This window comes from Procambarus clarkii, chromosome 16 (genome assembly GCF_040958095.1).
Source record: "Procambarus clarkii isolate CNS0578487 chromosome 16, FALCON_Pclarkii_2.0, whole genome shotgun sequence".
NCBI lineage: Eukaryota > Metazoa > Arthropoda > Malacostraca > Decapoda > Cambaridae > Procambarus > Procambarus clarkii.
The window spans coordinates 18,787,995-18,812,032 of NC_091165.1; the positions used below are offsets into that span (position 1 = coordinate 18,787,995).

At 48.1% G+C, this 24,038-nt stretch overlaps 1 protein-coding gene across 1 annotated transcript; it reads left to right on the plus strand.

The window, feature by feature from the left end:
* The first annotated feature begins 8,440 nt into the window (after nucleotides 1-8,440).
* Nucleotides 8,441-21,277, plus strand: LOC138365258 (uncharacterized). The gene is made up of 3 exons (XM_069325529.1): nucleotides 8,441-8,569; nucleotides 19,052-19,795; nucleotides 20,189-21,277. The coding sequence occupies exons 1-3, from the start codon at nucleotides 8,441-8,443 to the stop codon at nucleotides 21,275-21,277; spliced, it is 1,962 nt and encodes a 653-aa protein (XP_069181630.1).
* Nucleotides 21,278-24,038: the final 2,761 nt, after the last annotated feature.

Below are 24,038 nucleotides of genomic sequence, written 5' to 3' on the forward strand. Positions count from 1 at the left end.
ATTTTTGTGATTTACACACACACACACACATACATTATATGTATATAATACACAATTGAAAATTACAGAATTCCATTAAACTGTTGTGGGGTGGCGGTGTCCTGCCATTTCCTGATCATTATAAATGAGCAGCTTCCCTCAAATTCTAGAGCTTCTGAGTAATGATGAATGTCAAACCATTTCTGAGCCCGTTCCCCTCTCCCTCTGTACTCAGACATCTTCATTGCCTCATTTCTCTACTCAATCCCTCCTTTAACCCTTTCTGACCCCATCACCCTTATGTCTCCCCCTTCACTCTTCCCCTGGAGGACCCCTCCTCCCCCCCCCGCCACCCCTCAGAGCGGACTTGAGGATATTCCTTCACTAATCAAATTGTCTGGTGGTTGTCCCGGAGCCCATTACGTCGAGCTGTTGTCTGTTGCCTGCCAAACTAGCCACAATGTGCGGCAGAGCATTAAGGCTCCAGGGTGAGGTATAGCCAAACCGTCTCCACCGACCCCTACCTCTTCTGGACCAATCGGTTGTGCGGGAGAGAGGGCCGCGGTGGGTATATATGGCGCTCGCAGTAGCCAAATTGGCACGTGTTCTCCAACCTCGGGGCCGTAAATTTAGCTCTGGCAATATGGAAGTGGATGCTGCAGAAGCGATTACATCTCTCACAGGGAGATGTGGGCTGGCGGGCGTCTGCAGGGGAAGAAAGCACGGTCTCTCGTTGACCAGACCACACACTAGAAAGTGAATGGATGGTTATCTTGAGATGATTTCGGGGTTTTTTAGTGTCCCCGCGGCCCGGTCTTCGACCAGGCCTCCACCCCCAGGAAGCAGCCCGTGACAGCTGGCTAACACCCAGGTACCTATTTACTGCTAGGTAACAGGGGCATATGGTGAAAGAAACTCTGCCCATTGTTTCTCGCCGGCGCACGGGATCGAACCCGGGACCACAGGATCACAAGTCCAGCGTGCTGTCCGCTCGGCCGACCGGCTCCCACGACGACGACGACGGTTTCGGTCCGTCCTGGACCAATCTCAAGTTCATCGACTTGAGAATGGTCCAGGACGGACCGAAACGTCGTCGTCCCTTCACTTGCTAGTGTGTGGTCTGGTCAACATACTTCAGCCACGTTATTGTGACTCACCGCCAGCACGGTCTCTCCGTGACAACAGAGTAGGTGCGTGTCTGTGGTTTACCGTTCACAGGTATTAGTGGCGTTGGACGATGGCTAGCTGGGTGCTGGTGTTGATGATTTGTAGCACCAGTTCATCAATAGCTACATGGTCTGTGATGAATTCTAGGAATGCATTTTATGTTTGGGTTGGTGTTACGTACCTTTCCCGGCTCGGTGCTTTCTCTCGATAATTACTTTATGCTCGGCTTGATGATTTCTGTGTTGTGTGTTAAGATTTCTCTGGGGATGGTTTGGTTGTGAGAAAAGATCATATGTTCCTTGATGGAGCCCTGTTGCTTATGCATTGTTAGTCGCCTGGAAAGAGACGTTGTTGTCTTGCCTATATACTGAGTTCTTTGGGGCTTACAGTCCCCAAGTGGGCATTTAAAGGCGTAGACGACATTGGTTTCCTTCAAAGCGTTCTGCTTGGTGTCTGGGGAGTTTTTCACGAGTAGGCTGGCCGTTTTTTGGTTTTATAATAAATTATCAATTTTATTTTCTGATTTTTGTCTGTAGGGATGACGTTCCTATCAACAATATCTTTCAGGACCCAGCTGTATGTATATACACACATACACACACACATATTATTTTCAAGGTGAAGATCTCAAACGGAAGATAATATACATAAATATATATATATATATATATATATATATATATATATATATATATATATATATATATATATATATATATATATATATATATATATATATATATATATATAATTAATATAATATAAAATATTTACTCTTATTTTCTGTTTGAGATCTTCAGCTTGAAATAATATTCCCTCCAGGCCTCGCCAGGTATTACTTATGCATATTTCATATCACTTTGCAAGTTAATTATCTTTTCAGCGAATGTCTTCTTGAAATCTAATTTATTTTTAAGTGAGTTTTAAAGATGGCTCTTTCATTTCACATTAGATTCCCGCTATTAAATTTCATCTCACCGCGGACTAAAACAACATGGCTGAGCCCGGGATTAGCGTAACTAAGCGTACGGACGAGCTGAACGCATTACGCCGGGCGCTGCCTTACGCTTAGGGCACAATTTTACCTGGCGTAAGAATTGCCATGTTTACAGTTTAGGTCTTACCTCCGAGGGTGAGGTAAAGCCAGCTGTACCTCAAAGGGTTCCCCTAAATCATAGCGGTGTGTTTAGTATCATCCGCGAGGAGCCGCGGTTGTCCTTGTAAACATTTGCACTGATGTTAGTTTACGCGGGCGTCCCTCACCTGAGAGACTTCCTACCGCCAGGACCTTGGAATACTTGGCGCGGTTTACGAGCTCTGGGCGGGAAAACGCGAGAGGGGTTGAATGGCCGCCATTTCAGGCCACACGACTCGGCAGAGTCTGTCTTACCTGACCTGGTCGAGGAGTAATATTTTTGCGCACATTTTCTTATATGGGCAACGCTGGAGGTGATCATCGTTGTTCTCGTACTCTTGCAGTCTTCCAGTTATCTTTTTTATTATTATTTTCTACCACAGACGTGGCCACACATTTACAATGCTAACCAACATATATACATTTTCTTCTGTCCTCCATGGACAGGGTTAGAGATGTGTTAAACATATAGTTCAGGGGTTTATTGAACACTCAACCACAGAAGGTGATTCGGTGCTTTTAAAATGCTAAGCTAACCTACATACGTAAATACATTGGCCGGAGCTACATACTGGAGGTTCAGTCTGACGTAGGTTGTATACTGTGTTCTGAAAGTTTCTTTGTCTATGGTCCTGAAGACTACTCATATACTCTCCACTTTAGGTTAGGTTGCAGGCACCATTTAGTTAATGTGCACGTCAGATGTCAGGTTTGTGGTTATATATATTCTCAGGTGTTTCTTTTTCTCTGAGTACGTGCGCTGTCTCCCTTTAAACCTGTAATCTTCCGGGGATCTTCTTTCCTCACTCCTATTCTTATAACTTTGCGCGTGTCAGTCTTTAAAGTCTAGATACCATCTTCCCAACTTCTAAAGCGCATCCAGGTCTCTGTACCCCCCCAATCCCCCTCCACTGTCATTAAGTTTAATTTTTCTCATCATATATGCTTCGTCCTCATGTGTGGATATGGACGGACCTATTTCTTCTACTCTCACCTTGAGACGCTGCGAGCACAAGATGGGTCCCCTGACCAGACGTGCGGCGCCCCACTCCTCACCTCTCACCCCCACCCGCCTCGTCCACCCGGGGAGTATGACCTCACCCGTCACCGCAGGTTGCCAATTACTCCAGCTATGTTCTTGAGTTTGTATAGGATCCTTGAAGGTCCATCTCGGAGAGCAGAAGTGAACGCGAAGAAAGAACTACATGGAAGGAGGTAGAGAGAAGAGAGAGTGGTAGTGACGGTGATGGTCTACCGTGCTGAAAGCAACAAGAGACGCAAATATTAATATAATGCAACAAACAATAGCTTCAGGCTTCCTACAGACAGCCACAGAAAAAGCCCATCGTCTCTAGAAGACGACGGGCTTCCTCATAACTAGAGGCAGACCTTCTAGTTATGAGGAATTTGAACCACCAGACAAAACTTTGAGAGAGACAATGAACGCTGGGGTAGATGAGACATGGAGAGAGAAGCTAGCAGAGGAAACAGAGAGATAACTTTGTGACACATCACGTCAAGAAGAATACCAGCCAAAGAGTACCTGACCGTCCAGACAAACATAACCTAAGTACGGATTGTGACAGATATCAAAATCATTGAAGATATTAGGAGGGAGAGAAGGCGTGACCTCCGCGTGTTAGTCTCTGAGTATATGAGGGCAAGAGAACACCACCTCGCTATAAAACAGGTCACCATAAAGCCAGAGAATTCCTGCTCCAAACGAAATCGGAAAGAGAATTCATGGGATAAATATAAACATGAAAAACATTTTATAACAGGAAAATACATAGAAGCACGCCAAAAATTCATACCCCTTTATCTGCGTGCACGCTGCGTGCGTGCGTTCACGCTGCACGCTCTGTGCACGCTGCGTGCGTGCGTTTACGCTGCACGCTGTGTGCACGCTGCGTGGCAGTTATCAGGGGCCTGATAGCTGAGTGGACAGCGCTCTGTACTCTTAATCCTAGGGACAGAGTTCGATCCCCGGTGATGGCAGAAACAAAATGGGCAGATTTTCTTTCACCCTGATGCTCCCCGTTACCTAGCTGTAAATAGGTACCTGGGAGTTAGACAGCTGTTACGGGTTGCTTCCTGGGTGTACTCACCTAGTTGTGCTTGCGGGGGTTGAGCTTTGGCTCTTTGGTCCCGCCTCTCAACCGTCAATAAACTGGTGTACAGGTTCCTGAGCCTATCGGGCTCTATCATATCTACATTTAAAACTGTGTATGGAGTCAGCCTCCACCACATCACTGCCTAATGCATTCCATCTGTTAACTACTCTGACACTGAAAAAGTTCTTTCTAGTGTCTCTGTGGCTCATGTGGGTACTCAGTCTCCACCTGTGTCCCCTTGTTCGCGTACCACCCGTGTTAAACAGTTTATCTACCCCTGTCAATTCCTCCGAGAATTTTGTAGATCGTGATCATGTCTCCCCTTACTCTTCTATCTTCCAGTGTCGTGAGGTGCATTTCACGCAGCCTTTCGTCGTAACTGATGCCTCTTAGTTCTGGGACTAGCTTAGTTTTAGACTAGGTGTGTGTGTGTGTGGGGGGGGGGGGGGGAAGTAGTAACAGTTGATTGACAGTTGAGAGGCGGGCCGAAAGAGCAGAGCTCAACCCCCGCAACCACAACTACGTGAATACGCTTCCAGGGGTTGAACGTCAACTCCTTAGCCCCACCTTTGGAACACGACTAATATATCTCTCTCTCTCTCTCTCTCTCTCTCTCTCTCTCTCTCTCTCTCTCTCTCTCTCTCTCTCTCTCTCTTTCTGTATATATATATATATATATATATATATATATATATATATATATATATATATATATATATATATATATATATATATATATATATATATATATATATATATATAGAGAGAGAGAGAGAGAGACCCAAGAGCGGCCAGTTTTATGTTCCAGCGCCTCAGTGTCGCTGTTCAGAGGGGAAATGCGTGCTGTATCTTGGGTACGCACCCGACCCCCGAGGAGCTGGACGAGGTCTTCGAACACTGATTGGTATATTGTTGTATAAGTGTGTGTTTTCTGTAAACTGTAGCATTGCAATAAAATCAAATAAAAAAAAAAATAAAAAAAATAATAGGGGTGGTAGGAGAGGAAAAGATTAAAGTATTCAGTGAGAATCCACAAGGTCTTCTCTGAACACTATTTATTTTCTTCTTCGAGGATGTGGGTCCCTTTAATTAAACTATATATATATATATATATATATATATATATATATATATATATATATATATATATATATATATATATATATATATATATATATATATATATATGAGGGATACGAACTAGGGTTCACAGGCAGAAAATTTTAGCGAAAAATAGATTCAATTTTGGAGGTAAAATAATGTAAGATAACCGGATTGTGGAGTGAAATAGTGTAGGTAACCGGATTTTGGGATTCAAGTAGTGTTGTTAACCTGATTAATGAGTGAAGTAGTTTAGCTAACAGGATTAACAAACAATATGGTAGACACTAATGGTTATGTAACGTGTACGATAGTGAATGAAGGATAAAAGGCAGTTATCAGGAGAGGAAGTTAACCCCAGCAAGCTTATGTGAGTACAAATATGTGAGTACACACACACACACACACACACACACACACACACACACACACACACACACACACACACACACACACACACACACACACACACACAGGTTATCAGGGTAGATAAAGACAGGTTATTTAACACAAGGGGCACACGCACAAGGGGACACAGGTGGAAACTTAGTGCCCAAATGAACCACAGAGATATTAGGAAGAACTTTTTTAGTGTCAGAGTGGTTGACAAATGGAATGCATTAGGCAGTGATGTGGTGGAGGCTGACTCCATACACAGTTTCAAGTGTAGATATGATAGAGTCCAATAGGCTCAGGAACCTGTACACCTATTGATTGACGGTTGAGAGGCGGGACCAAAGAGCCAGAGCTCAACCCCCGCAAGCACAATTAGGTGAGTACAATTAGGTAAGCACACACACACACACACACACACACACACACACACACACACACACACACACACACACACACACACACATGCAAGCTGATGGAAAAGATTGTGCGAAAAAAGCTAGTGGAACATCTGGAGCGAAAAAAACTTTGTAACACAGCATTAACATGGGTTCAGGGATAGCAAGTCCTGCCTTACAGGATTAATCGAATTCTACGACCAGGCAACAAAAATCATTCAAGAAAGAGAGGGGTGGGCAGACTGCATATTTTTGGATTGCCAGAAAGCCTTTGACACAGTACCACACAAGTGGCTAATGAAAAAGCCGGTGATGCAGGCAGGAGTGAAAGGGAAGGTACTCCACTGGATAAGGGAGTACCTAAGCAACAGAAGACAGCAAGTCACTGTGAGGGGTGAGGTCTCAGATTTGGGAGACGTCACCAGTGAAGTCCCGCAGAGTTCAGTCCTTGGACCAATACTGTTTCTGATATATGTAATTGATCTCCCAGAAGGTATAGACTCTTTCCTTTCGTTCTTTGCTTATGATGCAAAATATTATGAGGAAGATTAAAACAGGAAGATAGTAGAAGACTACAAGATGACCTAGACTGAACGATTAGTCCAACAAATGGCTACTAAAGTTCAACCCGAGTAAATGCAAGGTAATGAAACTAGCCGGTGGAAACAGGAGGCCAGACACAGGATACGGAATGGGAGATGAAGTACGTCATGAAACGGACAGAGAGAAAGATCTAGGAGTTGACATCACACCAAACTTGTCTCCTGAAGCCCACATCAAAAGAATAACATCTGCGGCGTATGCGAGGCTGGCTAACATCAGAACAGCCTTCAGGAACCTGTGTAAGGAATTCAAAACCTTATATACCACATATGTAAGATCAATCCTGGAGTATGCGGTCCCAGCATGGAGCCAGTACCTTGTCAAGCACATGAAGTCCCAGGAAAGAGTTCAGAGGTATGCCACTAGGCTAATCCCAGAACTAAGAGGCATGACACACAGAAATCACAATAGCGGATGCATCAAATGAACAAATCCACAAGGGCCTGTCCGAGGATTCGAACCTACGTCCGAGAGCATCCCAGACGCTGCCTTAATCGACTGAGCTACGACATGGTAAAAGAGTTGAAACCAGAAGTTCTACTGAACCTGGATCCTGCAGCCTCTCCGAGACACAAACCAGGGTTTTACACAACTCCCCCATACACTCGAGCTATGTCAATAGGCCGTTCTACCTCTTCGCCCTTACTTCGAAGGGCGATTTGTTCATTTGATGAACAAATCGATTTGTTCGAACTTCGATTTGTTCATTTGATGCATCACGCTATTGTGATTTCTGTTTGTAATGAAGAGCGAAGAGGTAGAACGGCCTATTAACATAGCTCGAGTGCAGGGGGGAGTTGTGTAAAACCCTGGTTTGTGTCTCGCAGAGGCTGCAGGATCCAAGTAAGTTCAGTAGAACTTCTGGTTTCAACTCTTTTACCATGTCGTAGCTCAGTCGATTAAGGCAGCGTCTGAGATGCTCTCGGACGTAGGTTCGAATCCTCGTCACGGCCCTTGTGGATTTGTTCATAAGAGGCATGAGTTACGAGGAAAGAGTGAGGGAACTGCATCTCACGTCGCTGGAAGACAGAAGAGCTCGGGGAGACATGATCACCACATTCAAAATTCTCAGGGAATTTACAAAGGTAGACAAGGATGGATTATTTAACACGGGTGGTACACGCACATGGGGGCACAGGTGGAAGCTGAGTACCCAAACGAACCATAGAGACAATAAAAAGCACTTTTTCAGCGTCAGAGTAGTTAGTAAATGGAATGCACTAGGAAGTGATGTGGTGGAGGCTGACTCCAGACACAGTTTCAAATGTAGATATGATAGAGCTCGAGAAGCTCAGGAATCTGTACACCAGTAGATTGACAGTTGAGAGGCGGGACAAAAGAGCCGAAGCTCAACCCCCACAAGCACAACTAGGTGAGTACACACACACCACATACCGGTATCGCTAACCAGTATTAGCTGTAAGATCTTAGAGAGAGTAATCAACGAAGACTCGTCGATTATTTAGAACATAAGTTTTGTCTCAAGGAATCAACATGGATTCATCAAAGGAAAATCTTGCTGGACAAACTTAATAGAGTTCAACGACAAGATGGCAATAATTAGACAGGATAAAGAGGGCAGGACAGACTTCATTTTCCAGGATTACCAGAAAGATTTCGACACTGTTCTCACAAGCGACTCACATACAAGCTATAAAAACAGGCTGGTGTATCCGGAAGTGAGTTCAAGTGGGTGAAGGAGTACCGGTCAGGAAGACCAGGAGTCATAGTAAGAGGAGAGTTATGAGACTGGAGAGAGAGAGAGAGAGAGAGAGAGAGAGAGAGAGAGAGAGAGAGAGAGAGAGAGAGAGAGAGGTAACGAGTGTAGTGCTTCAAGGGTCGGTGCTGCAGCTCATCCCTTTCCTAATTTACATTAACAATGTAACAGAGGAAGTAAGCAGCACATTCTTGCCAGTGTTTGCTGAAGATGCTAAGATAAAGAGGCAGATACAAGCGAAGGAGGACAGCAATTCAAGATGAATTAGATAATCTCTCGAGATGGTTTGAGAAATGGGCTACTGGACTTTAACCCTGACATATGCAAGGTTATGAGGATAACATTTGGGGTAAGGAGACCTGAAATACAGCACCGTATGAAGGGGAAGGCAACTGACAACTTCTGAAAAATAGAAAACAAAGGAGTGAACACAACTCAAGACCTAACTCCAGAGGGACTCAACAGCAGAATAACGACGGCTGCATATTCCTTCCTGACAAACGTCTGGTATCCCTTAACTATATGTTTAACACATCTCTAACCCTGTCCATGGAGGACAGAAGAAAATGTATATATGCTGGTTAGCATTGTAAATGTGTGGCCACGTCTGTGGTAGAATAATAATAATAATAATAATAATAATAATAATAATAATAATAATAATAATAATAATAAGAAAAGTCTGGTTGTTGTTCAGGAACCTGGACAAAGATCCCTTCCGGACGCTGTATACATCCTTCGTGATACCTATTATTGAGTATGCTGCCCATGCATGGGAACCCTAGCCAAAGAAACACAAAAAAAGTTTCAGAAAGTTAAACAAAATATGCATCAAGGCTCGTTCCTGCGCTAATGGGATTGAACTATCAGGAGAGACTGAGGCACCTCACTACACTAAAGGAAAGAAGGAATAGAGCAGACATGATAACAACGTACAAGATACTAAGGGAGGATTGATAAAGTAGATGAAGAAGCAATGTTCAAACAGTAGAACGAGAGAACATAATTGGAAACTGGAAACGCAAATGAGTCGCAGGGATGTAAGAAAGAACTCTCCTAGTCTAAGAGTTGTAAATAAGTGGAACCACCTGGATGAATTCTCGAAGCCAATTCGATACACAGTTTTAAATGTAAATATGATAAGAAAAACGCGGGAAAATGACTGCGTTACACTAATGATGGCCGAAAGGCGGGGCTTAGGAGCTGATGCCCGACCCTGCAAGCACAACTAGGTGAGTACACTCCCACAACACCACACCCTCATAAACACACCCGGCCAGGCTCACCCCCCCCCCCCCACTGTAGCCTCGTTACAAGGTCATGCAACAGTTCAGTAATTAAATTCCCCCCAAACACCTCCCCCCCCCCCCCCCCCCCGCACAAACACCGCGCGGTACAACCTTCACGCTCCCAAACACGCGGTAGTTAACATTCCCGCCGCGACCCTCACACAAAACACATTTTTTTAACCACAACTAAATAATCAAGGCCGGAAGGGTGAGTTTGTCAACATTGTTTCAATTAAACATAACTGAAAACGTGTCGGGATATTATTGTGGAGGAGCGCGGCCAGTGTGGGCCGCTCTCACAGTGTGGCCCAGCCTCCTTGTACACGCCCGGGCCAGTGTGGGCCGCTCTCACAGTGTGGCCCAGCCTCCTTGTACACGCCCGGGCCAGTGTGGGCCGCTCTCACAGTGTGGCCCAGCCTCCTTGTACACGCCCGGGCCAGTGTGGGCCGTCCTCACAGTGTGGTCCAGCCTCCTTGTACACGCCCGGGCCAGTGTGGGTCGTCCTCACAGTGTGGTCCAGCCTCCTTGTACACGCCCGGGCCAGTGTGGGTCGTCCTCACAGTGTGGCCCAGCCTCCTTGTACACGCCCGGGCCAGTGTGGGTCGTCCTCACAGTGTGGTCCAGCCTCCTTGTACACGCCCGGGCCAGTGTGGGTCGTCCTCACAGTGTGGCCCAGCCTCCTTGTACACGCCCGGGCCAGTGTGGGTCGTCCTCACAGTGTGGTCCAGCCTCCTTGTACACGCCCGGGCCAGTGTGGGCCGTCCTCACAGTGTGGCCCAGCCTCCTTGTACACGCCCGGGCCAGTGTGGGTCGTCCTCACAGTGTGGCCCAGCCTCCTTGTACACGCCCGGGCCAGTGTGGTCCAGCCTCCTTGTACACGCCCGGGCCAGTGTGGGTCGTCCTCACAGTGTGGTCCAGCCTCCTTGTACACGCCCGGGCCAGTGTGGGCCGCTCTCACAGTGTGGTCCAGCCTCCTTGTACACGCCCGGGCCAGTGTGGGGCGTCCTCACACTGTGGTCCAGCCTCCTTGTACACGCCCGGGCCACACTGTGTGGGGAAGTGGATTGGTCATAATCTAGGTGTATTGTGATCCATCAGGGGTGATACATGGGTGTATTGTGATCCATCAGGGGTGATACATGGGTGTATTTTGATCCATCAGGGGTGATACATGGGTGTATTTTGATCCATCAGGGGTGATACATGGGTGTATTGTGTTCCATCAGGGGTGATACATGGGTGTATTGTGACACCCATCAGGGGTGATACATGGGTGTATTGACACCCATCAGGGGTGATACATGGGTGTATTGTGACACCCATCAGGGGTGATACATGGTGTATTGTGACACCCATCAGGGGTGATACATGGGTGTATTGACACCCATCAGGGGTGATACATGGTGTATTGTGACCCATCAGGGGGTGATACATGGTGTATTGTGACCCATCAGGGGTGATACATGGTGTATTGTGACACCCATCAGGGGTGATACATGGTGTATTGTGACCCATCAGGGGTGATACATGGGTGTATTGTGACCCATCAGGGGTGATACATGGTGTATTGTGACACCCATCAGGGGTGATACATGGTGTATTGTGACACCCATCAGGGGTGATACATTGGTGTATTGACACCCATCAGAGGTGATACATGGTGTATTGTGACCCATCAGGGGTGATACATGGAAGTATACACAGAGAGGTGTATACTGCTTCTCGGTATACATACACTGTGAGTTTACTTTAGTCCTGAACTATGTTGAGGGGTAAACTGCCCCAGCTGGCGGGTCACTAAGCTGTTGTGGCGCCCTTCATAACCCTCGCGACCTTGATAGGCCTAAAGTCCAACACCAAGCTAAGTCCATACCAACTAACAACTGTGCTTTAGTTTATAATAACAATAATAATAATAGTGAAGGTGAGGGAAAAGACCCATTAAACGTGTAAGAGTATTTCTAAACCACATTTTCGGGTGAACCAACATTCTTCATTAAGCCTAAAGATGGAACGTTCATCCGAATATTTGAACACTTACTTATAATATAATAAAAGACTTTACGTCTCTTCTCCACCTTCATTCATCACTACGGTATTGTAGCAAGTTTGTCAATAATAATAATAATAACACTAATAATAACATTGAAGCGCCCGTCAATCACTGTTGTCGCAACAATGCAGAGAATCACCAGGAATAGTTGACTTAAACAATAGATGACGTATCGCCTAAGAGGCCTTTGTCAGGTGCAACTGTGTTAGTGTCAGCGAGGTGAAGCGAGGGATTGTCTTCCAATTTATATATATATAAAGCTTTAATTTATCAATAAATGACGAATTTCAAGTTTCCTTCTTTGTGGTCAATTGTGTTGTGGTGTATGTGATAGTTGGCGGCTGTGTACATGGTCTCTTAACATGTTGTTCCTGGTGTGTGACAAGTGTCGTGTGTAGGTCATGAAGTGCTGCCGCTGGTGTGTGACAAGTGTCGTGTGTAGGTCATGAAGTGCTGCTGCTGCTGGTGTGTGACAAGTGTCGTGTGTAGGTCATGAAGTGCTGCTGCTGCTGGTGTGATGCAAGTGTCGTGTGTAGGTCATGAAGTGCTGCTGCTGCTGGTGTGTGACAAGTGTCGTGTGTAGGTCATGCAGTGCTGCCGCTGGTGTGTGACAAGTGTCGTGTGTAGGTCATGAAGTGCTGCTGCTGCTGGTGTGTGACAAGTGTCGTGTGTAGGTCATGCAGTGCTGCCGCTGGTGTGTGACAATTGTCGTGTGTAGGTCATGAAGTGCTGCTGCTGCTGGTGTGTGGCAAGTGTCGTGTGTAGGTCATGAAGTGCTGCTGCTGCTGCTGGTGTGTGACAAGTGTCGGGTGTAGGTCATGAAGTGCTGCTGCTGCTGCTGGTGTGTGACAAGTGTCGGGTGTAGGTCATGAAGTGCTGCTGCTGCTGCTGGTGTGTGACAAGTGTCGTGTGTAGGTCATGAAGTGCTGCTGCTGCTGCTGGTGTGTGACAAGTGTCGTGTGTAGGTCATGAAGTGCTGCTGCTGCTGCTGGTGTGTGACAAGTGTCGTGTGTAGGTCATGAAGTGCTGCTGCTGCTGGTGTGTGACAAGTGTCGTGTGTAGGTCATGAAGTGCTGCTGCTGCTGCTGGTGTGTGACAAGTGTCGTGTGTAGGTCATGAAGTGCTGCTGCTGCTGGTGTGTGGCAAGTGTCGTGTGTAGGTCATGAAGTGCTGCTGCTGCTGGTGTGTGACAAGTGTCAGGTGTAGGTCATGAAGTGCTGCTGCTGCTGGTGTGTGACAAGTGTCGTGTGTAGGTCATGAAGTGCTACTGCTGCTGCTGGTGTGTGACAAGTGTCGTGTGTAGGTCATGAAGTGCTGCTGCTGCTGGTGTGTGGCAAGTGTCGTGTGTAGGTCATGAAGTGCTGCTGCTGCTGGTGTGTGACAAGTGTCGTGTGTAGGTCATGAAGTGCTGCTGCTGCTGGTGTGTGGCAAGTGTCGTGTGTAGGTCATGAAGTGCTGCTGCTGCTGGTGTGTGACAAGTGTCGTGTGTAGGTCATGAAGTGCTGCTGCTGCTGGTGTGTGACAAGTGTCAGGTGTAGGTCATGAAGTGCTGCTGCTGCTGGTGTGTGGCAAGTGTCGTGTGTAGGTCATGAAGTGCTGCTGCTGCTGGTGTGTGACAAGTGTCAGGTGTAGGTCATGAAGTGCTGCTGCTGCTGGTGTGTGGCAAGTGTCGTCATCATCACAGCTGGAGGTTTGTGTTGGTAAATCACTGGGTGTAAGTTACACCATGTTCCCCCCTACGTGTTGCGAGTCAGCACTTGTACAGGACATAGTGTACACCCCGGCTGTGAGGGTGTAGTTGATGTCTACACTCGAGAGTGTACAACCTTGTGTACACCCCGGCTGTGAGGGTGTAGTTGATCTCTACACTCGAGAGTGTACAACCTTGTGTACACTTCCCATATTAGCTTTATTAGAGGTGTAGGTTATGTTTGTCACGTAACCAACAGCCTGGTTGACCAGTCCAGCACCAGGAGGCCTGGTCGACTACCGAGCCACGGGGTCGCTAAGAACGGAAAACACCTCAAGGTAACCTCAGAGTAGTTAATTGGTGGGTACTAAGGTGGGTATTACCTTAGTACCCAGCACTAGTACTAAGGTAGGTCACACCTTGTCTTAGTACTAGTGGTGGTCATCTTAGTGACTGGTCAACACCAACACGTAACGAAGGATGTAAGGTATTAGGCATTAAGAAGGAATCTGAGATGAACTTCCTCTTGTCTTCGAAGAACTGGGCACTCCGCCACGGAGACTCTCCCAGTCCCCGTGGCGCAGTGGTAAGACACTCGCCCGGCGCTTTGCTAGCGCTTTGACCCGGGTTCGTATCCTGGCCGGGAAGGATTGACCGGGCGCCAGTCCTTACCTGTAGCCTCTGTTCACCCAGCAGGGAATGTATACCTTATTGTTAAACGATTTGGCGGGTCGTATGCCGGGGAAAATTATGATCCAGGACCTGGCCGCAAGTCTCCGCGTGCTGGTGGCTGTACGAGACTGTAAGAACTCTTGTATATATAAATAAACTGTTGACTACCTGTAAAAGGTTGGAGAAGGAAGGTAATAACTAGAGAGAGAGAGAGTAATGCCACTATCGTGATGTGTCCTCACGTTAGTGTGTGTTAGTGGACGGTAGTGTTAGTGTAGGTTCGAATCCTCATCACGGCTCCTACGGGGTTTCTCAAGCTAATAACTACACACAGTTTAGTCCTCTTGTTATGGTGAGAGTGAAAGTAAGGCGCCAACCCGGGGCCTTCTATGTAGCAGGTGCAACCCGTTCTCGCACTTGCTTACTGTCAATATTGGCTTATTTAATAAGTGCATATGTGACATACTAATTGATTGTAAATATTTTAGTTTACCTTGAAAAGCTTTATAGAAAACACCGACCTCACCTAACCTTCTTAGGATGTTAAGATAAGCATATTATTGTTTCTTAATTACAATTATTACCTAACCTATACCGTTGATAGGTTAAGTAATAATTGTAAATAAGAAACAATAAGATGCTTATCTTAACATCCTAAGAAGGTTAGGTGAGGTCGGTGTTTTCTATAAAGCTTTTCAAGGTAAACTAAAATATTTACAATCAAATAGTATGTCACATATGCACTTATTAAATAAGCCAATATTAACCGTAAGCAAGTGCGAGAATGGGTTGGCAGGTGAGAGTGAAAATGAACGGTCACTGTGCTGTGCACTATGTACTTCACTGTGTCACTATCTTCCATTATTGGCGTGTCTAGGAAAATAAATAATATCTTTCTATTTCTAAAGTAAAGTGTATTCTAGATTTAACTTCAATTGTCTTTTTGGAACATTATCCGCCATAACGGTGGAGTGTGATGATTAAGACATCATCAACATAACGGTGGAGTGTGATGATTAAGACATCATCAACATAACGGTGGAGTGTGATGATCAAGACATCATCAACATAACGGTGGAGTGTGATGATTAAGACATCATCAACATAACGGTGGAGTGATGATTAAGACATCATCACCATAACGGTGGAGTGTGATGATCAAGACATCATCAACATAACGAAGCCGTTTCACAGAGATGACACGATGCTAGATAATGGTTCTGCTTCAATAAGTTCCATGAATAAATTATCCAGCACAGTACTAATTGGAGAAGCCATTGTTATGCCCAGTTGTTGACGACAGCGTTCACAGTCATAACAGAAGTAATTGTGAGTGTATAGGTCGACCAGGGCGATGACATCCTTGCTGAGTACACAAAGGTCGAACTTAGAGGAAGGTAGATGACCAGGAGCCAGATTCACGAAGCAGTTACGCAAGCACTTACGAACGTGTACATCTTTTCTCAATCTTTCGCGGCTTTGTTTACAATTATTAAACAGTTAATGAGCTCCGAAGCACCAGGAGGCTGTTTATAACAATAACAACAGTTGATTGGGAAGTTTTCATGCCTGTAAACTGTTTAATAAATGTAACCAAAGCAATCAAAGATTGAGGAAAGATGTACACGTTCGTAAGTACTTGCGTAACTGCTTCGTGAATCTGGCCCTGGGGAGTGGTAAGCTTCTTAATGTTTTCTCTCGTGAATGATTCAACACGGTGAATGTTAAATCTTTAACATGGACAGTGCTATTGTTGGTAATAGATTACACAAAGAGTTTTTGCTAAAGCACAACAAGTGTGTGTGTGTGGGGGGGGGGGGGGGTCATACATGATACGACTCGGTACATGGGAATGTTGTCACGTGTGTTATAGACAAGGCACACGGGGAGATATATCTGGGTCTGGTGAGAAAGGGATAATAAAGTGGGTGTACAGTGATAAGGATCCTTCAATATCTTCGTGGCTTCGTAGCAAAGGTTTTGTGCCTCTTTGTCTTCAGTTGTGTTGTTGCACGGACAGTTGCAGGTCTTGGTATCCTTAAGGCGGTCTTGCATTTTGTTATATGATTTTGTACACATGATAACAATGGTGCTCCACTTGTCTTATATTGTAATCCTTGGCAGTGTTTTACAAGCCTGTAAGTAGTATTTTGCTGCATTTCAACCTTACATTACACTTTGCTGGTGCGCTGAAGCTCGACCAGAGTCACATGTAGCCTGCCTCCCTCTGGCCATGATAGGACACGTCAACACCGACATAAACTATACAGTATTACACAAATAAAAATGCCGTATAGTCTATGAAGCATCCAATCTAATCCTGTGTCAAAGAAAATTGGCGGAAAGGTTTACACGAGAGGCAGCACCGGTGCACGACTCCCTCAGGAGTTGAGATGAATGTAAAATGTTGTAACTGCGTCAAACCAGACTCTAATATACCATCCCGTACCCAGCAACACTCAGGAAATCCACCCATCAAGTAACACACCACAAAATATGTTCAACCCGCCATATATAATATATATGTATATCCTAGAATTCGTTAAATATGTGATTATTTTCAATGTCATGTTCACATAACTTTTGCAATGTAAACATGTCTGCCAGAGTGATCGCGTGTCACGTGTCAGTGATCCGCCATTAGCGAGCGTGTTTACACTCATCAGCTGATAATCCACAGGTAAAGCGGCCGTGCACTTCATTACTGGGGATTAACATTACCAGTTGACGTTATGGTGTAATATGTAGAGAATTTCCTACTGTAAATCGAACGTCACTGCGGCTCGGTGTTTGCCGCCAAATGTGTGTTCTAGTGGAGAGAATCCCAACCAAAGGCTCCGGAATGTCAGGCCTCACTACCCAACTTGAGTAAACACAAAGTCCGGTCATTAGGCTCGGGCAGGTATGTTGCCTGAACGTTTGGATACCGTGACATACTCCCCTTACCGCCAGTTTCGCTCCATTGTACAGTTCCATGATATGACAAGAGCTTGTAGAGTACCTTGACGATTGGTTCAACATGTGCAGAGTTGAGGTAGTGTATACAACATTGGTCCAGGTCCTGACACACACGGTGCTACCCTTAGTCTTGGGTGATGGGGGGGGGGGGGGGGTCACACATCCCTGCACCACCCAGCTGGGGGGTCACACATCCCTGCAGCACCCAGCTGGGGGTCACACATCCCTGCACCACCCAGCTGGGGGGTCACACATCCCTGCACCACCCAGCTGGGGGGGGGGTCACACATCCCTACAGCTGCCAGCTGGGGTCACACATCCCTGCAGCACCCAGCTGGGGGGGTCACACGTCCCTGCAGCACCCAGCTGGGGGGTCACACATCCCTGCAGCACCCAGCTGGGGGGGTCACACATCCCTACAGCTGCCAGCTGGGGTCACACATCCCTGCAGCACCCAGCTTGGGGGGGGGGTCACACGTCCCTGCAGCACCCAGCTGGGGGGTCACACATCCCTGCAGCACCCAGCTGGGGGGGGTCACACATCCCTACAGCTGCCAGCTGGGGTCACACATCCCTGCAGCACCCAGCTGGGGGGTCACACATTCCTGCAGCACCCAGCTGGGGTCACACATCCCTGCAGCACCCAGCTGGGGGTCACACATCCCTGCAGCACCCGGCTGGGGGGTCACACATCCCTGCAGCACCCAGCTGGGGGGTCACACATCCCTGCATCACCCAGCTGGGGGTCACACATTCCTGCAGCACCCAGCTGGGGGTCACACATCCCTGCAGCACCCAGCTGGGGGGTCACACATCCCTGCAGCACCCAGCTGGGGGGTCACACATCCCTGCATCACCCAGCTGGGGGTCACACATCCCTGCAGCACCCAGCTGGGGGGTCACACATCCCTGCACCACCCAGCTGGGGTCACACATCCCTGCAGCACCCAGCTGGGGGTCACACATCCCTGCAGCACCCGGCTGGGGGGTCACACATCACTGCAGCACCCAGCTGGGGGGTCACACATCCCTGCAGCACCCAGCTGGGGGTCACACATCCCTGCAGCACCCAGCTGGGGTCACACATCCCTGCAGCACCCAGCTGGGGGTCACACATCCCTGCAGCACCCAGCTGGGGTCACACATCCCTGCAGCACCCAGCTGGGGGGTCACACATTCCTGCAGCACCCAGCTGGGGTCACACATCCCTGCAGCACCCAGCTGGGGGGGTCACACATCCCTGCACCACCCAGCTGGGGTCACACATCCCTGCAGCACCCGGCTGGGGGTCACACATTCCTGCAGCACCCAGCTGGGGGTCACACATCCCCCAGCTGGGGGTCACAAATGCTATGATCACTCCGCTTGTGTACAGAGGCGAGGAACAACATGCCAGGCTTCGAGCCCCGCAAGTGTGACTCCACCATTCAGTTGTGGCCAGTTCAGTGGAATAGTTTTCAACGTGGAGTATAATTTTTTAGATTTATTTTCATGTTTATTTTATATTTTCCTGAGATGAACAGAACTTTAGCAAATTGTAATTGTTGCTGAAATGTATTTTTTGTTATTTTATCTAAATTCTAGATCTTATGCTGAACGATTGAACCGTTCGGAAAGTTATACAGATGTTTACCAATGTATTGGTCTTAGATCTTATTACGAAATAATAATTATAAATTGAACGTCAATTTTATATGAGTACATCTGTGTGTCTGCTTGTCTTTCGGTTTGATTTCAATTAGAGTAATAACAATATACTGTTGTAAAATTATTATTTACCAGTCTCATCCAACGATACGAGCCACACTACACCGTGGTGATGTTGGGTGGTACATCATACCATCTACAGCACCCAGACCTGTTCAGTTCACAGCCCACCTACTGCCCCAGCCGACCAGTGAGAACGTTCAGTTCACAGCCCACCTACTGCCCCAGCCGACCAGTGAGAACGTTCAGTTCACACCCACCTACTGCCCCAGCCGACCAGTGAGAACGTTCAGTTCACAGCCCACCTACTGCCCCAGCCGACCAGTGAGAACGTTCAGTTCACAGCCCACCTACTGCCCCAGCCGACCAGTGAGAACGTTCAGTTCACAGCCCACCTACTGCCCCAGCCGACCAGTGAGAACGTTCAGTTCACAGCCCACCTACTGCCCCAGCCGACCAGTGAGAACGTTCAGTTCACAGCCCACCTACTGCCCCAGCCGACCAGTGAGAACGTTCAGTTCACAGCCCACCTACTGCCCCAGCCGACCAGTGAGAACGTTCAGTTCACAGCCCACCTACTGCCCCAGCCGACCAGTGAGAACGTTCAGTTCACAGCCCACCTACTGCCCCAGCCGACCAGTGAGAACGTTCAGTTCACAGCCCACCTACTGCCCCAGCCGATCAGTGAGAACGTTCAGTTCACAGCCCACCTACTGCCCCAGCCGACCAGTGAGAACGTTCAGTTCACAGCCCACCTACTGCCCCAGCCGACCAGTGAGAACGTTCAGTTCACAGCCCACCTACTGCCCCAGCCGACCAGTGAGAACGTTCAGTTCACACCTACCTACTGCCCCAGCCGACCAGTGAGAACGTTCAGTTCACACCTACCTACTGCCCCAGCCGACCAGTGAGAACGTTCAGTTCACAGCCCACCTACTGCCCCAGCCGACCAGTGAGAACGTTCAGTTCACACCTACCTACTGCCCCAGCCGACCAGTGAGAACGTTCAGTTCACAGCCCACCTACTGCCCCAGCCGACCAGTGAGAACGTTCAGTTCACAGCCCACCTACTGCCCCAGCCGACCAGTGAGAACGTTCAGTTCACACCTACCTACTGCCCCAGCCGACCAGTGAGAACGTTCAGTTCACAGCCCACCTACTGCCCCAGCCGACCAGTGAGAACGTTCAGTTCACACCTACCTACTGCCCCAGCCGACCAGTGAGAACGTTCAGTTCACAGCCCACCTACTGCCCCAGCCGACCAGTGAGAACGTTCAGTTCACAGCCCACCTACTGCCCCAGCCGACCAGTGAGAACGTTCAGTTCACAGCCCACCTACTGCCCCAGCCGACCAGTGAGAACGTTCAGTTCACAGCCCACCTACTGCCCCAGCCGACCAGTGAGAACGTTCAGTTCACAGCCCACCTACTGCCCCAGCCGACCAGTGAGAACGTTCAGTTCACAGCCCACCTACTGCCCCAGCCGACCAGTGAGAATGTTCAGTTCACAGCCCACCTACTGCCCCAGCCGACCAGTGAGAACGTTCAGTTCACAGCCCACCTACTGCCCCAGCCGACCAGTGAGAACGTTCAGTTTACAGCCCACCTACTGCCCCAGCCGACCAGTGAGAACGTTCAGTTCACACCCACCTACTGCCCCAGCCGACCAGTGAGAACGTTCAGTTCACAGCCCACCTACTGCCCCAGCCGACCAGTGAGAACGTTCAGTTCACAGCCCACCTACTGCCCCAGCCGACCAGTGAGAACGTTCAGTTCACAGCCCACCTACTGCCCCAGCCGACCAGTGAGAACGTTCAGTTCACAGCCCACCTACTGCCCCAGCCGACCAGTTAGAATGTTCAGTTCACAGCCCACCTACTGCCCCAGCCGACCAGTGAGAACGTTCAGTTCACAGCCCACCTACTGCCCCAGCCGACCAGTGAGAACGTTCAGTTCACAGCCCACCTACTGCCCCAGCCGACCAGTGAGAACGTTCAGTTCACAGCCCACCTACTGCCCCAGCCGACCAGTTAGAACGTTCAGTTCACAGCCCACCTACTGCCCCAGCCGACCAGTGAGAACGTTCAGCTCACAGCCCACCTACTGCCCCAGCCGACCAATGAGAACGTTCAGTTCACACCCACCTACTGCCCCCAGCCGACCAGTGAGAACGTTCAGTTCACAGCCCACCTACTGCCCCAGCCGACCAATGAGAACGTTCAGTTCACAGCCCACCTACTGCCCCAGCCGACCAATGAGGACGTTCAGTTCACACCCACCTACTGCCCCAGCCGACCAGTGAGAACGTTCAGTTCACACCCACCTACTGCCCCCAGCCGACCAATGAGAACGTTCAGTTCACACCCACCTACTGCCCCAGCCGACCAGTGAGAACGTTCAGTTCACACCCACCTACTGCCCCCAGCCGACCAATGAGAACGTTCAGTTCACACCCACCTACTGCCCCAGCCGACCAATGAGAACGTTCTCAAATAGCATCTTACACATTCAATAAATTTCTCCACAATTTGCTCCTTACATTGATAGCAGTGTTCAAAACAGTGCCAAACAACATCATATCACTGATCTGAATAATCAATGTAAAGTCACGGGAAAACCAGCCTTAAACATCCATGGTAAAAATGACGGAGCTGAAGCAATGGAGGGACAGGGCCGGCCTCTGGCAGCCTGGCGGTCGTCATGACAACCGTTATCCCCATGGCGTCGGGTTGGGGTGGAATCCAAGTCGGATTAAATCAGATTTGTTATTGGATTGCTTCTCGATGTTGTATTAGCCCTTATATCGATTAATTCTACCGAGGATGATGGTGTTAGGGTGTTGTATATGGGAGCCACTATATGTACCACAGAAGGGTATGGGACATGACTGATTCGTTATGGTAATGTTTGTTTGGGTAGAAATCCCAGACCCTGAAATTCCTCGCAGGAATTTCCAACTGGAATTTTTTATTTTAATTTCTGACTTTAAGAACTAAGGTTTATCGTGCTCAAAAAATATGTATATACTGTATATAAATTCACTTAGATAATCGTGCTGCCAAATTATATCAAATAGTGGTAGAGAGCAGTAAATGTGTCGGTGCTACACGGACGCCCTCTCGCGTGTATGGCTGCAACAAGTTTTAATAACATTTCCTATGTACATATTCACCATTTTATGGATTACAGCGAGAGTATTGACGTCCAGTCATTATACTGTGGCAACTTTGTGGCCTCGTGTGTTGTCCTGGTGCTTCTCCCTGTGCTGACACACTGTTTTGTCCATCCAGAAACATGCGGACATAATGAACAAATCCACAAGGGCCGTGACGAGGATTCGAACCTGCGCTCGAGAGCATCCCAGGCGCTGCCTTAATCGACTGAGCTACGACATGGTAAAAGGAGTTGAAAACTTAATCGTAGCTCAGTCGATTAAGGCAGCGTCTGGGATGCTCTCGGACGCAGGTTCGAATCCTCGTCACGGCCCTTGTGGATTTGTTCATTTGATGTATCACGCTATTGTGATTTCTGTATGTAATGTGGACACAAGCAACTAGCCTATATATCCTAACATAATGTAATCTAACCGAACCTCGCCTAACCTCACCTAATCTAACCTAACTTCATCTTCTCTAACCTATGAGGTGAGGGGACGCGTGAGATTCCGGAAAATGTGGTGCTGGGAAAAGTATGGCGGCCGGAAGTAAGGTAGGCGGGACATTCACTAATGCAGCACCATTAGCACTAGGGGAAGAGGGACGGAATGTTACCATTCCTGGCCATGCTGCTGGTAGTATCTTATCTTGAGATGATTTCGGGGCTTAGCGTCCCCGCGGCCCGGTCCTCGACCAGGCCTCCTTTTTGTTACACATCCCCAGGAAGCAGCCCGTAGCAGCTGTCTAACTCCCAGGTACCTATTTACTGCTAGGTAACAGGGGCATCGGGAAGAGTGTTGTTTATAATGTTACCCATCCATAAGGTAGCAACCACAACACAAAGTGTGGCTTTACACTACTGGTGTGATACTTTACACTGTTAGTGTGGCTTTACACTACTGAGCGTTGCTTTACGCTGTTCATTCCTAATGAAAATTCGATAATAAGCTTATTAAATAACTGTTTTTCGGGTCAGGTCTCGGATGAACTGATGTACGATAACAGCTGTTAGTGTGCTGCTTCGTGAGGATCATATGTTGAGAGGGAGAGAGAGAGAGAGAGAGAGAGAGAGAGAGAGAGAGAGAGAGAGAGAGAGAGAGAGAGAGAGAGAGAGAGAGAGGGGGAGAGAGAGAGAGAGAGAGAGAGAGAGAGAGAGAGAGAGAGAGAGAGAGAGAGAGAGAGAGAGAGGGGGAGAGAGAGAGAGAGAGAGAGAGAGAGAGAGAGAGAGAGAGAGAGAGAGAGAGAGAGAGAGAGAGAGAGAGAGAGAGAGAGAGAGGGGGGGGAGAGAGAGAGAGAGAGAGAGGGGGAGAGAGAGAGAGAGAGAGAGAGAGAGAGAGAGAGAGAGAGAGAGAGAGAGAGAGAGAGAGAGAGAGAGAGAGAGACAGAGAGGGGGAGAGAGAGAGGGAGAGAGAAAGAGAGAGAGAGAGAGAGAGAGAGAGAGAGAGAGAGAGAGAGAGAGAGAGAGAGAGAGAGAGAGAGAGAGAGAGGGGGAGAGAGAGAGAGAGAGAGAGAGAGAGAGAGAGAGAGAGAGAGAGAGAGAGAGAGAGAGAGAGAGAGAGAGAGAGAGAGAGAGAGAGGGGGAGAGAGAGAGAGAGAGAGAGAGAGAGAGAGAGAGAGAGAGAGAGAGAGAGAGAGAGAGAGAGAGAGAGAGAGAGAGAGAGAGACAGACAGAGAGAGAAAGACAGAGAGAGGCAGGGGAGAGGATCAAAACACTGAGGCCCGCTGTCGAGGCGAACCATTCTTGGTGAGGGAGACCATTAATGGGTGTTTACGGGCCGGAGTTGCCAACGGAGTGAGTCGTGGGCCGTGTTAATCCACTAATGTTAGCAGTAACTTCTCATTACCTGTCCGTGCCGGCGCTTACACCTTGTCCTCTTACGCAGACCGGTTGGGTAAAGTGGACTGGGT

Coding starts and splice junctions, on each gene's coding strand:
- LOC138365258 (XM_069325529.1), top strand. CDS start 8,441: ATGGCAATAATTAGACAGGATAAAGAGGGCAGGACAGACTTCATTTTC. Junction 8,570..19,051: donor ACAGGCTGGTGTATCCGGAA/GTGAGTTCAAGT, acceptor ATTATTTACCAG/TCTCATCCAACGATACGAGC. Junction 19,796..20,188: donor CCTACTGCCCCAGCCGACCA/GTGAGAACGTTC, acceptor CTACTGCCCCAG/CCGACCAGTGAGAACGTTCA.